Source organism: Amblyomma americanum, chromosome 1 (assembly GCF_052857255.1).
Source record: "Amblyomma americanum isolate KBUSLIRL-KWMA chromosome 1, ASM5285725v1, whole genome shotgun sequence".
Lineage (NCBI taxonomy): Eukaryota > Metazoa > Arthropoda > Arachnida > Ixodida > Ixodidae > Amblyomma > Amblyomma americanum.
The window spans coordinates 426,934,005-426,948,634 of record NC_135497.1 but is presented as its reverse complement, the minus strand read 5'-3'; the positions used below and the strand labels follow the sequence as shown (position 1 = coordinate 426,948,634).

At 45.1% G+C, this 14,630-nt stretch overlaps 1 protein-coding gene across 32 annotated transcripts in view; it reads right to left on the bottom strand.

The window, feature by feature from the left end:
* The window catches only part of LOC144115866 (uncharacterized), a 360,881-nt gene that overhangs the window by 76,410 nt on the left and 269,841 nt on the right, over positions 1–14,630 (bottom strand). For all 32 annotated transcript variants that reach the window (XM_077650438.1, XM_077650440.1, XM_077650430.1 and 29 more), the window contains 2 exons: positions 13,019–13,062; positions 8,503–8,669 (listed from right to left, as the gene is read on the bottom strand). In XM_077650438.1, the coding sequence (XP_077506564.1) occupies positions 8,503–8,669; positions 13,019–13,062 (211 nt within the window). The remainder of the gene's footprint in view (positions 1–8,502; positions 8,670–13,018; positions 13,063–14,630) is intronic.

Here is a 14,630-nt window from a genome sequence, read left to right as displayed (position 1 = left end):
ATATGACTGAAATGCACGTGTGACTTATCATGTCAAATACACAGTGAACAACTGCAAATTAAGGCATGAGGGCCTAAAAAACATAATGTGCTGGTTATGCGACATGCTGGGGTCATGCAGTTATTTCATTCTCAGCATATACAATAAGCAGCACTTTTTGCTTCAGAACCATCCAGATTACACGGCTTAGAAGATTACTTAGAATGCAGTGAGCCGATAAAGATTAAATTTAATACAAGCTACAAGCAAAATGCAGTGGGCCAAAAGCATTTAATTTTGTGCAAGCTACAAGTCAACTATATGCACAAATGTGCTAACCCAGTTAAATGGAAGCTACCGCACAGACGTTGTTTCCTGCCCAATGAACCAGTCAAGGCTTTTGAGAACACGTGTACAAAGGCTCGTTTATTCATCCGACAGAGCAAACTTTCAACCTTGAGGGATGCAACGAATTGTAAGCAGGTATACAGTTTGTGATAGCTACTGGAATTTTAGCCTCCGCCTTGAAAACCATCTCCTGGGTTCCTTCTAAAACCACCCTCTAGGAAAAAACTGATTTTAAAAGCACATAATTTCATGCTTTGGTGGCACTTGGATCCTTTTTGCAATAGATAATGACCCTGACATCACCTTTATCAACAGTCAATGGCTGAGTGGTACACTACTGCTTTTTCAAAAGCTAACACTATATGTTTAAGGTTCTGAAGCTCATAATGCTTGAAGCCTGGCTTATGGAGCCACAGCCATCTAGTTCAATGCCTCAGCTCAATTTTTAATGAAGCTAGTACTGGACCTCGCAGGAATATTTAGATTCAGATAGGTCTAAGCAGATAGCATTGTGAAGTGAGCGATTCTAGATTTTGGTACACTGCCTACACAGATGAGGGAACGACTGCATGAAGAAGCATTGACAACAGGAGTGCGCAAATATTTGAAACTTAGAATATGAATTGAATGCATTTGTTATTCAGCTCATAAATCCGAGAAATTGATACTCGAGTTTCCGAATACATATTACAAAATTTTCTAATATTCGGCAGCAATCCCCCCCAATACCGCGCTCGACTTTCATAAAACCTGACCATGGAAAAATCGCAATACCTGGGCAAATTATCTGAAAATCGAGTTTAAAGTGTTAGGAAAAAGAGTACAAAGACGTCCTCTTTCACATCCGGACTGCTCATACCCTTGGAAATTCCGCAAACAGGCTTTCCCACTTATAATACGCGATGAAAACAAGATGGCCGACCTCCCATTTCAAACAATCACAACACAAAAGCATGATTTTTTGTTTGACCCTTCCATGACAAGTTAGATACGTAACGTCCACATCCATGGCACTCGCCCTGTCACCTTCACAACTCTCTTAGTGTGAGCTCCGTCACATTATTTTGGTCAATTATGATGTGCAGTGAAGCCCACTTGCAGAATATCGTACGGAACTTCCAAAGGGGCAAGCAACAGAGTAAAAATCCCGCCTATTGCATGGTGCACTGCAACGTGCACCTTTGACGAGCGCATAGGAGGGCCCCTGTCGCTAAGCCAAAAAATAGCCTGGCCACGCAGCTCCGGTTTCTGAACTTCAATACCTGCCTGTGGCAACGGCAGCTATCGGCCTTGTATTCGCCAGCTGTCCAAACCCAGTTGTGCACTGCTTTCAAACGCCGTCTGGAGTGTCATTGGTCATTTCTCTTTCTTTGTAGAAGCAGTATTGCCGCTTTCACGCCAGTGTGCGTTTCCGTCGTATGTGTCTGCGTTCTTCCAGCCTTCTCACAACACTTTTTTTTTAGCGGGGGGAGGGGGGAATTTCTTCTTTCTTCTGGTCCCCGTCCGAATTAACAAGGTTTTACTACCCATTTTTAGTTGCCAGTCATGTGCCAGTTCAAAGATTTAATTTTGTTACATATTTTGCATGACAACATTACAGGTTGCATGTTTTTTTTTTTTCTATGGTGCTAAGTCAGTCTAGTTTCAAAGAAACTTTGCTTGAAAAAAAAATTGGCGGTGGCTTAGCGCTGGTTAAACCTGGAGTGACACGATAGCTACAGCTGGCCGAGTGGAACTTGCTCAGTCGAATTGCAAAGTTGGTCTTTTGCCGCTCCGTTTTGCTGGGTGTTCCTCCTTCATCTTCGTCCCACTTAACACGACGCATGCGCACAGCTGTGGCAGCTCGGTTTCGCCGGCGTGCCGCGCTGCCGGCAGCAGCAGCTGCGCCACACCAACCACGTGGCTGGTCATGTGACCAACAAAGTGACGAGCCACGTGACCAGCCACGGCGCCGCGCCGCCGGCAGCTGCTCCGCACCACGTGACCAACCACGTGACCAGCCACGTGACCGTGGCGCCGCCGCCACGGTCACGTGCCGCCGCCACGCCGAAGGTTCAAAATGCTACCGTAATGTAACTATCGCTACAAAAAAATAAACAAGGACAAAAACATTTTTTAATCTTTTCCTGAACATCTTTTTTTACATTAAACAGATTTTTCGATTCGATGTTCGAAAGCACTTTTTCATCATATTCGTATTCGACTCGTATTCATGTCATGACTGCGATAAAAATTAGCAAGAATGTCAGCCTATGAGTTCCTCAAAAGTCTAAAACAATAAGCATTTGTCGAACTAACCCTTAAGGATTTAACGTATGGCTGGCATGAACTAAGGATATGCCTGAAAAATTATGTTTTACCAGCTCGCACATTTTCTCCTTGTGGTATTGCGAAAAGCATGTCAGCTGGCTCTTTTTGCAGCTGTAACTACACTGCTGCTTACTGCCACTGGCATGCTAGGTACATTGCTAGCAGGACTTGTTACCCACACGTCACTTCAGCATAACGGCCAATATAAATATGTCAGGAATACCCTGCAGTGACACAGCAGCAGCAACAAAAACAGGCCAGACTCAGCATCTGCTGTGCCACTGAGGAAATGTTATCGGTAGGCTTCCGAATTAGTACAAATGAAAATGGGCAATGAGAAGATAAATGTAAGGATCAATGACAAAGATCTGTCAGGTTTGGAATAAAACTAAGCAGAGCAGGAAAGAAATTAGCAGAAAGATTACTGCAGCAACAAATCCTTTGGCCTTTTCCTCAGGGGGCAACTATAGTAGTTCGAAAACAACAATTTTACAAGTGGTGGTTTTAATTGTCGCCATGAAATGCACAGTCAGCCACGATTACTGTCTGCGGTAATGTAACAGGGCCCGATGCAAGAAAAGGCATAAAGCACTCACGGATTTGCAGGCACCATACCCCCAACCTACATTAAACCTGTCAAGGTTTATGCTGATAAATAAATAAGCAGAAACATGAACTGACCTGTGACTGCCGTCCACTGCACTTCGTACAATGTACTATTGTCATATCACTAAAATAAACACTGACAGTCAACCATGCATCTTGAGGTAGAAACAATGAACCTCCACTTATGAAAGTCCTATTCCTAGAGCTCTACTGTCACCCATGAAGAATGGGCCAGACTGGCTCTGAAATGTTAGGGAACTCTTGTTAGAAAATGGTTCTAGTGCTGATTCTGTTGTTTCTCGATAAAACGTGGCTTCAAAGTGCATTATCACAGAACACATTTTGACTTGCTGGGCTGCTGCAGCAAAGCCAAATTTAAAAGAACAAACCACATGTGCTTCCCAGTGGCACAATGCTGAATGCACATCTTGCATCTTTACACATCAATGACACCTAATGGGAAAGACAAACTGAGCAAGGAACTTCGAAATTTTGTAACTGTTGTGACAGCTCAAATGTAACAAGAAAATTGCCATGACTTGCCACCCTATCTTGCCATTGAAAACTAATTCCTTTACCTGAAAGTAAACAGGTTTTGTTGAAAGAGAGAAGTGAAGCATGCAAACTTTTTGGTCACTGCGAAAAGTACAGGTGACTGCCACCACAAATTATATGCTTTGCAATATGACAACTAAAGACGAGACAGCACTTTCCAAGCAAGAAAAGTAATCTTTTAGGCTTTGTATTAACCTTGCAAGGTAGTTCAAGAAAGCGATCAATAACGAACTGTCACTAGAAGCCATTTAGTCAAGCAGCAAAAATTAAGCTACAAATGCAGCAAGATAAAAAATGCAATTATCACCCTGGAACAGCTGTCAATCAGCTTTTCCAAATACGTTACCACTGTGAGTATTGGAGGCACCTCAGCAGAAATAGTACAATTAAACACTGCATCTCAATGTCACAAAACACGAATGTTAAAAATTTGCTCCTGTGACTAGTTGCACAGCTTTGAAGCTTAGCATGAATGTGTGTCCAGACAGCAACTTCTGTATGAAACTTGTCCCTCCAGATGAATACTGACAGTGAAGCAGCGAGCTCTGCCCTGTGCCTTGTTCAATAGCAAACATTCCTAGCAAATGACAGTCTCGATGAACCAAGATGAATGGCGACTGGTACCACACTGCAGCTACCTGGTGGAAGAATCCTCTTGCAACCACCTCCTCAAAAAAAGTCATTTTCTGACTGTGTGCAGAGTTGTAGTATCATGAGAGAACACCCGCCGTGTTCATCGGTTTCATGTGCGCCAACTGTGACTCAGATGACGTACAACAGGTGTGGCTGAGATAGACAGCAGAAGCACCAGAGACATGTCCAGACAGAGCAAGAACAGGTAGAATGACGTGGCACCCGCGCACCAGGCAACAATGTGGTCATGGAAGCTTGCATAACAGGAGAGTGGACCACATGAGGAGCAAGAGATGCACACTGAAGGTTTTGCATCGCTATTTACAACATGAAAAAAAAAAAATTCAATATCCGCTTGCTCATTTCTTCTGAAAGCTTGCTTCAGAATGAAAATTTGACAGCAGGAATCACTGCTGAGATTATGGCTAAAGTAGTGCTAAGTCTGTTTGCAACAAAGAAGGATTTTATGCTAATGCACTGGAAAGTTTTGTGAATACAACACTGCATCACACTAACACATAGTAGTGGTTTGCTACGTAGCCTTTGATCACATGTGACTGCAGCTGACATTTCATTCCAATCCCCTGCAAGTGAATTAGGAGTCAAGGTAACACTGCAGTCACACAGATGCTCATTCACTGTTCTCAGCACCAGATTCCACTCCTGCACAAGCCCTCAGACTAAATGAGTGAGTGACATTGAACAAATTTCTTCTTTTTTAATCCAAATAGCGAAGCAAAACTGTACTGCTCAAAGAAGCACAAGGGGAACAATGCACACAAGACATATGCAGCCAGGAAGAAAGTTTGCACGCACCCAACTTGTCACTACGAGCACCGTAGAAAACCATGACATGGGCCCGCTTGTACAAACATGTGCAACCGGAATGTGCAACCCCTGTGCGACACTACTTTTAAGCACAACACTGCAGCCTGGTGGTCTGTGTACGCAGACTGTGAGCATGGCCGAACCAACCTTGGAGCTTTGTGAGTCAACAGGGACAGGCTGAGATGACTGCAGCCGACATATTTTTACCAGGATATCCAATGTTTACTCCACTCCATTAGGGATGACAACACACTGACAAATATGTGTGCAGAACTGGCAAGCACATAGTCAATACACACTGGAAAACCATTCGACAGCTGACATTTCTGCATGCCCAGTCAGTACAACCCGAGCTCTGGTGGTATATGGTGCAGATCTACGAGTTTTGAATTCTAGCATACAGTCTCTCGAGTACAGTGTGTCACATGGGCGTGAAATAGTAGTTATTTGTGCAAACGAACCCATGCCTGCACTACCTAGTCAGTTAGTCGCACAGAGCACCCAATGTTAGTGTTGATGTCACCACTGGGGCTCATTCCATGGCCAAAGAAGGGGATGACAGCCCAGACCACATTCCATGGGTCCTCCACACCCACAAGGCTACACTTGAAGCCGAGCTCAGCTCAAGACTTACGCACAATAAAGGACACAAATTTGCTCTGCTCCTTTCTGTCTCACTATGAAATAAGACACCTGCCAGTGGATGTGTGCATACATACCCACATGTACACATGCACAGGCATATAATATGTCACTTTCGATGGGACAGACAGAAGCCAGAGCTCAAACACTGAGGCAGACTCTGCTTGACGTGCATGTGTAAGTGTATGTGGCTCATTAAAAACTCTCAATAAGTGATGCTACAGACATCAAAGCTGTTTTACTGCCACACATGAGAGTGCGATGATTTCAGCATGTGTGCCAGGCCAAGCTAGTACAACAAATTCTTGTTAACTCAATGTCAAAAAATGAAAAAAAAATTCAAGACAAATATGTACTGAGATGCATGAAATACCGGAATTTTCAAAGTAATGATTGCATTGCAAAAATCTAAGCCTTGTACCTAGCATTATTTTGCAATGTGAGCTGCACTACGCAAACTGAGCTCTTAATTACAATAAAAGGAATCTGAGCAATGGCATAGCAATACATAGAGCTTAGTCAACGTGACCTTTGAGCACGTGATAGCTTTGATAACATGACAGCAGTGGCAGCCGCTGCCGCCCAGGAGTTGTGGGGGAGGGAGACAAAAACAAGCACTCCTTCCCACACCTCCCCTCTCTCAGTCTGTTTGACCATCATAAAGTATACAGCCATGCACGCCTTATTTCCACACACGTGTACGTCCAAAGCAAGAGTGCCGCACCTCCTAGAAGCAAAAGTCATGTCAATAAATCATTGAAATGGATAAACGCTTGCACTTAAAAGACTAAAAACCTGACTGCAGTCTGCCGCCAAGCCCACAAGAACTGAACAGCAACTGTACAGATGCAGCCAAACTATTACAGAGCACAACTTACGCATTTGAAATTTGCAAACGTATTCCGCAGAGCAGATATGCAGTTTATTGGGTTCATTGGCAATTGCACCAGTGGCATGCTAGCACATGTACAAAATATTTCTTACTTTCCATTAGGTATGGCGTGAGAAGAGTTTTATCGCCGAAGTGTGCTCCATATTATTATGGCTGGGACTGTACATGATCGGTAAATAGTAACCCTACAACTGCAATTTTCACTAATTTTTTTTTTTCACTTCAGTGTTTCCACCACCTCCCTCTGCAACATTTAGTCAAATGGCTGAGCTGACTCTTTTAAATGCAGGAAAATAATTACTACGGTGCAGTATTCAGAGGGTTGTATTCTGATACATCTTGAGAAAATATATGTACTAACTCAATATGCTCAGCTTCAGTGATACAATTCAACAACAAAATAATTTAAATTTTTTACCCTGTAGTATTTACACATGAAACAACCAGTATACTATACCTGGACTGAAACTCATTCAATGATGCTATAATAACGACAGTTCTTCTGAAACTAAGATGTGAAATGGAGGTTGTGAGCATTTAAGTAAATAAGCAGTGATGCATCAGCTGTGGGCATCTTTCAATTTTCAAGGTTTCTGAACACAGAACCAGTTATTAAGAACCCTAGTTTCCCAAGATTCCATGAAATATCGCATATTTTAGCGTTTTTTGCGGAACTGCGTGTCAGTGGCCACACACTCTTCTTTCGATGAGACTGTGTTTGTATGCATCAGCAGGATAAAATAATGATGGAAATGTGATTAATCGTCTGGATTCTCCTTAAACATAGAATCTGATAACAAGTACTGTTGGTGCCTTGACATGCTTGCTCCCCCATCCACTCAAGCAAGCTAGCCTTTTGAGCGTTGCAGTTCTGGCAGCAACACGCCTGCAAGCCTCTGCAGTATGTCACGACACTGGTGCCTACCGAAAGCAATATTGCCCCATTTTTCACATATATAATGCGCGTTTTTTATTTTCTTCAATCACCTGCTTCAGAAAGCACCTCGCGCTATATCTGGAATCAAATCATGAACATAACACAATTTTTTTTTCGCTGTTCATCGAGGTACCCACAGCTAGCTCACCCGCTAAGCTCATGAGCTGCAAGAAAAAGCCAACTTCTCAACGCTCTTTGCCCATCGAGGCTTAAAGCTTGGCAGCCTCTGTGCAAATGGCGGCATGCGTTAATGTGCGAGAGGTTTCCTACAGAATATTGCAGATTCTTTGTTCTCATTTCGTTGAATATGAAATTTTTCACCACAAAAAATTAGGGGCCTTACCAATTATTAATACTGCCACATAGCATACTGCTAAACTTAAACCTATGCATGCAACAGAAATCAGTCAGCGGACAACACACAAAAGGTTGATACACTGCAGCTACTCTTGAAATTGAAACTTGCGACGTAAAATGGCATAATAATTAGTGTTGTTTGAAGAAAGAAAGAGTAATAAAAAGAATACCTGGTGAAATTGTTTTAATGCGCTACTAGTGTATCCTAAATATAATTTTGTTCCAATAGATTGAAATATTAAGATGCAAGTCCAGATAAAACCATGCAACTTCAAAACTACTTGGTAACCATTCAGCCTAATGCAAGTTTTCTTTCATGATGCATGTTCAGTTGATCACACATAAGCCAAAACGAGACAACAGAATTCCTTTACGACTGTTTCAGCAGACGATTGCCACGCACAAGTGTCCATACCTGGGGGCTTCTGAGGTGCTGGCTTGCCGAGCCCTTCAAGGGGTATGTCTTCCCCACGCTGCACTGCCTTGTACCACTCACGCTGCTGGCGCGAGTCCAAGTGGTTCATTCGACTGCCAGTCTTGCGGATCAGCGTTGAATCGGACTCATACCCATCACTCAGCGTGCTGGAAGGAGTGTAAACAGCCACAAACCACACTTTAAAGCAAGTGATTTGCAATCAATTGCTCTGTAGCTTTTTCTCTTTTCATTACAAATGGCAGTACTAAACAGACGGAGATGGAAGGCCAATGAGACAAACCAGCACTATGTTCCATTCCCATCTGTTCGTCAACTTGCCCAGCTATCAGCCTTGCTGAATTTCATTTTTTACACTACGTGCAACATGGCTCCAAAATGCCGCTGGAAAAACTGGAGAAAGTAAGCCCCATGACATAACAGTGCTACTTCTAGGGCTCACAAAAAAAGAGCACGATCTGCCTATGCACACTTTTAAAAATGCAAGTGCTGGGACATTCTGTCTACAACATTCCACCATACAAGAATTGAAAAAAAAAAAAAGTGATGACCAGAGGAAAAATATAATGAAAAACTTGAAGTATAAAGAAAAACTTACAGGTCATATCATGCAACTAGGACCATATTCTAGTTTGCAATGAACACCCATTCAGGATTAGCTAGCACATGTTTCTGAAAAAAACTGATGGCACACAGCAGTATTTTGAGGGCTGTATTTTGACACATCTTGTGAAAATATATAAGAAAAGCTATTGCTATATTAAATTCTTTCATCAGTCTCTGATTCAAGTAAGCCTGTGCGAATATTCGATAATTTCGGATATTCGGTCGAATAAAAGTATCCTATATTCGTTTGGTATTTAAAATCTCGGAGTATATGTCCAGAGCGAATAGTTTCTTGCTTTGTACTCCAGGATTGCAACATGGCAGACTCTGCATTGCGTGCCTGCGCTTCCGCACACATGCTCCAGTGGAGCTGGTCTACGCATGCTCTGGGCAACATACGCGAGTAGGCAGAAGCATGGCGCCCAGATCTGTAACTGGCAAGTGTCTGCGGCCGCGCTATGCGCGCACCGTAACCGGCACGATGGTGTACATCAATAGATAGTTTTAGCACAGTGCCTACCAATTACCATGTACCGCACCCTGCCACTGCACATGTGCAGATCACCCTAGGGCGCCAGATGGTGCCACGTCCCCGTCAACAGTGCAAGCCTGCAGCGGCGGGACTAATCAGCGCGTACGTGGGGCAGGGCGCGAAACACGATATGCGCTCTGTTAAAAGTATCCAATAGAGAGATTTAGCATAGAACGATCCACTTTTGCGTGTTACTAGTGCTTTTGCACTGACTGGTCTTGAAGGGGCAGGCATGCAAACAGCTGGCCAGCGCATTAGTGGCGTCCTCAGGGCGATCTGCGCATGAACAATGGCTCCCCGCGGAATCGGATTGCCATAGCAGCCGCGGATCACGCTGTGCTAAATTTCTCTAATCGGAGGACGTGTGGCTCCCTTGACTTCCGCGGAACCAGCCTGAGCTGACTGCAGGCGCCACAGCCACTCTTCTCCGCGTGAAATTTGCGAATCATGTGCGCCGGCGCAAGCACCAAGGCACATGGAGGTGGGTGCCTCTTTTCGACGCTTCATGTGGGTGGTGCTGGGCGCGCGGTACATGGTGCGTACACCTAGCAGGTGTTTATGAAGCCGTCGCCTAAAATAAAAAGTTTCGCAATGATGGAATCTCAATTAAGCTCAGCAGTCACGGGTCTCATAGACAGGTTCACACCCCACAAACATGTCGGCTCCGCATGTAGGTCAACTCCCCCAATTTACAATGGCCATTTTTTCAGGACGTCGACACAGCTTCAATGAGTGTGACAAAGCTTCAATGCATGCTCTCTTTTTTTTTTTTCTTGTAATAGCCTTGTGTGTTAAAAAAATACACGATTTTGAAAATGCCTGTTGCACCGTTCAATCTTTTTGTGTGCCAGAAGTATTCGAAATATTCGCTTCAAACCAAAAAGCCACCTTTCGCACATGCCTAGATTAAGTGTGAAGGGTGAAGCTGTGGCCAGAACTGTAATGCACTCAATGTCATACTGCTTCTTATAAGATGCTTTCTTCTGTTGCCCCACAAAGCTCTAAATGAAAGATATCCCACATGCCCAGTAAGCATATTGAGTTTACTCACACAATGAACATAAACTTTTTTTCCAAAAACTTCACGAGTACGTTAAGACTTAAATCAGTACATGGGGTAACAGTCGAGCCCGCTTATAACGAACATGAGCGTCACGCGGCGTCCGTTTGTTCGTTATATCCCGAAGTTCGTGTAGTAAGTGGACCACAGCTTTAAAGACATGCTGCTTGTCAAAACACAAAATTTTTTTCTTTGCGAAAAAGTCCGTGATGGACGTCTGTTTCTGCAGCGCAGATCAGATGAGGGAGGTTTCCAGTTTATTTAAAGCAGAAGCGTGCTCTTCGCCGAGGCCCTTGGCATAGACAAGTTGTATGAGGCTCTCTATGCAGCCTATTGCTACAGGCGCGCTTATGGGTGCTGGCTCCAAAGTTTCATCCTGATTCCTCCGCGTCACTCTGGTCCCGCACTACAGAAACGATGCCCTCGTCCGTGCACGGTTCCGCGGTGTCGGCATCCGTCATCGACAGAAATAAATCACTCCAACCAATGCCATGACCCCGCATGTCGGAGTCGACGACGCGCTGCCACAAATCGCCGCCGAGCTGATCATCTTCCGTAGCATCAGGCTCGGCACCAGACACTGTTGACGAAGCCGGCCTTGCAGAAGCAGTTCCGCACGCAAGTGGCCGTTACCTCCGCCCAGGCAGCTTTCATCATCTCTACCGCTGAATATAATGGAAATGGGCACGGTGTTCCTGTCCGCCATCCTGAATTGCAACCAGGGCCCGAAATTTGAACGAAGCCAATGAAACATCTGCACCGCAACAAGAGTGACAAAAGTGTGCGATGGGATAGACGTGAAAAGTGCCCAGGCGGCACGGTGAGACCAATGAGGGGCATCCGTGAGCGTCAGTGCAGCCACCTCTTGGCTCCCACGGATGGCCTGCTTCACGGAGAGTTACCTCCGCAATCGGCACCATCAGCGGCACAGTTGATCGCGGAGGCCACGCACGGATTTGCAAGAGAGTGAAGAGAGGGGAGCAGACTTGCGAGGACGGGCGGGAGGGCGATCTTGGAAGGCGCGTCGGCGGAGAAAGGGTAGATTGCTTGAGAGCGACACCAAACAGGGCAGGCAGTTTGCCTGCGATGAGGCTCAGGAAAACATATCGCGCGCCAGGTGCACAAAGGGGTCGGAGGCAGGTTATCTCGCATCGCGACGCCGGGTTTACGCCGTCCGTTCGCTGTAACCGATCAGCAGGGCTTAATGGCGTTCGTTATACGTGTAATTTTGTGCCATTGAAATAATGTATATTTTGACGGTCGCGCAGGACTCATTCGTTATAAGCAAAAGTTCGTCTTAAGTGAGGCCATTATATGTGGACACGACTGTATTCATAAAAATTTATATCTTGACAAGGAAAGTATTGGGTGTGTTCATTCTGCAAGTAAATTGGGTAATGAAAATTAATCAATTTCAAAACTAGTAATATAAGAAATTAAGAAATATTTCAAATTTTGGCTAGTATCATCTAACAGCAGTGCAACTTCATACAGTCATGGATAAGTTGACCTGAAACGATACAGCGATGACCGAAAAAAGTGCCGCCATGCAGCTATGAGAACATGAACTGCTGGCAAGATTGTAACACTGGCATGGCAGTGCTGACAAGAACACCTTTATCAACATAACTGATGTCAGGCTTGAGGCATGCTTTATGGTTTATGGGACATAACATCCCAAAGTTACTCAGGTTGTGGGGGATGCCATAGTGGAGGGCTCTGAAATATTTCGACTACCTGGTGTTCTTTAACGTGCACTGACATCGCACAGTACAGGGGCCTGTAGCATTTCACCTCCATCGAAATGCGACAGCCGCGGCCGGGATCGAACCCACGTCTTTCGGGCCAGCAGCTGAGCACCATAACCCCTGAGCCACCGTGGCAGCTGAGGCATGCTTTTGTTGCACCTTGTGCCACTCCTACAATTCGTCCTTGAACGTTTTCTGCTATTACAATACTTTTTTTTGTTACATTTTGCTTCTGTCGCTTGCTTTCATAACTGCGCGCCTTCACAAGCATTATCCCTCCAGGCTCATTTCAATTAAAAGGGGATGCATGCAGCACACTTGCGCCAGTGTGCACCTCGTTGCTGGTTCATGTTCCCGTGACTACATGAGGCACTACTAGTTTTTAGTTCTCGCTCTGCCACCCCAGGTTAGCTTGTCCATGACTGTGCAATATACCAGTCTTCTTATCTTTGTTCTTGTTACCTGGAAAGTCTGCATATGTATCATACCATTTCACAACTTTATACCTTCTTGATCAAGTAAGTTCACTAGTGAAAGTCATAATGCACTTACTATTTAGGCTTTGGTGTGTCCAATGGAGGCAAATACCGGGAACTCTGAAGAAATAAAACAGAAAGAAATGCTTCAATGTAAAAGAAAATGAAATCTCAAAAGCCAGCATTGTCCAAGGGGACCTTGAGAAAACAAAGCTACAAAAGTATGAGGGGAAAGCAGGCCTCCTCTACGGCGCTGCGGCAATGGAGGCGAAAACCGTGGCAGCAACGGAGCGGCACGGTGTTCTAATCGAAAAAGGCGCCGGACACCGGCAAACCAGTTTGTGCGGGCGCTCGCTTCTCCCACGTGGAAAAAAAAAAAGAAACAGCGGCAGCGACGGAGTCCGAAGGAGATGCCGAAGGAGTGCAGCTTTAAGTCAGATGACAAGCATACTTTGGCTGTGGCCAATGCGATGGTGTCTCCAAATTAAACCTGGGTCGGTCCCGAAATGTTGCCCATTTCACGCTCAAAATTTGGCCCATCCCACCCCCGAAATTTGACCTTCATTTATTTGAACCAAAATCAATTTTCAGGCTAATTTCAATGTGCTCGATACGATGACAGTCTCTAAATTTGGCCCGGGCCGGCCCCGAAATTTGACCTAGGCCGATTTGGACCAACCATAACTGAGCGTGCAACCGTAAATGAGCGTGCCCGACACGATGACGACCTCCAAACTTGGTCCGGGCCATTGCCAAAACGCTTTCGCTCGGCCTTTAGTATAACTATGGTTAAACCCTGCCTAGCTTTTTTTTTTCACACTGCACAGTCGATGATTAGTTTAGACTGACTGGCTACTTTATAAACATTAAATTCTTGTTTGCAACAAGGTACCATCTGAGTAATTTTTTTTTCAAGCTATAAAAGATAGCGTGAGAAATCCAAATACATAACAGTGGTGCTACTTCAGCGTCCCAGATAAAAATTCACAAATTGTATATCGCACGCCCAGTGCAAACACAATACTCAGTTGGAGACTCGCTTAGCTGGAACACCTGGTTTATTGCAATATGAAATAAACTATCCTCCGCTCTCTGTTCCTTGGCAGAGGGTGCTTTTCGGAGTGCAAGACACGTGCATCTCCCGACGGAGCAAAAAGGGGGAGGAGGGGGGCATTTTTTCTTTTTGCGCCCACGCACCCATGCATCGCCGCCACCGCCCGACGCTCGCCTGCGCCATCTCTCGCTCGCAGCAAGCAAGCTGTGGGTAACGCGAGGCGAGCTCGCGCTGTGACTGGTGCGTTTTTTGTGGGGCGAGGCTCCGTCGCCCCCGCTCTACAGAAACGTAGAGCAGGGCCCAGCGGCACTGGCCGCCTGGTTTGGGGGCAAAAACCGGCCCAAAAACAGCCCCCTCCGTCAGCTGCGGGCATGACAGAGGCAACAGAGAAAGGAAAAAGCCGGCTGTGAGAATGTGGCCTGACATTTATCAAAAGGTCCCTAAAAGGTACTGACGACTTCAAAGAACTCTCAAAGAACAATCAGCAGCAAGAATTCTTCGAGAAGGTGCTGCAATAATTGTGCAGGAGGTCCTTGAAGAAACAAAACTTTACTTTGGCTGACTGCCACAGTTTCCCCTTGATGCTCTCAACGTCACCATGTGCCTATTTTCTAGACGTACACAGAGATGTGTT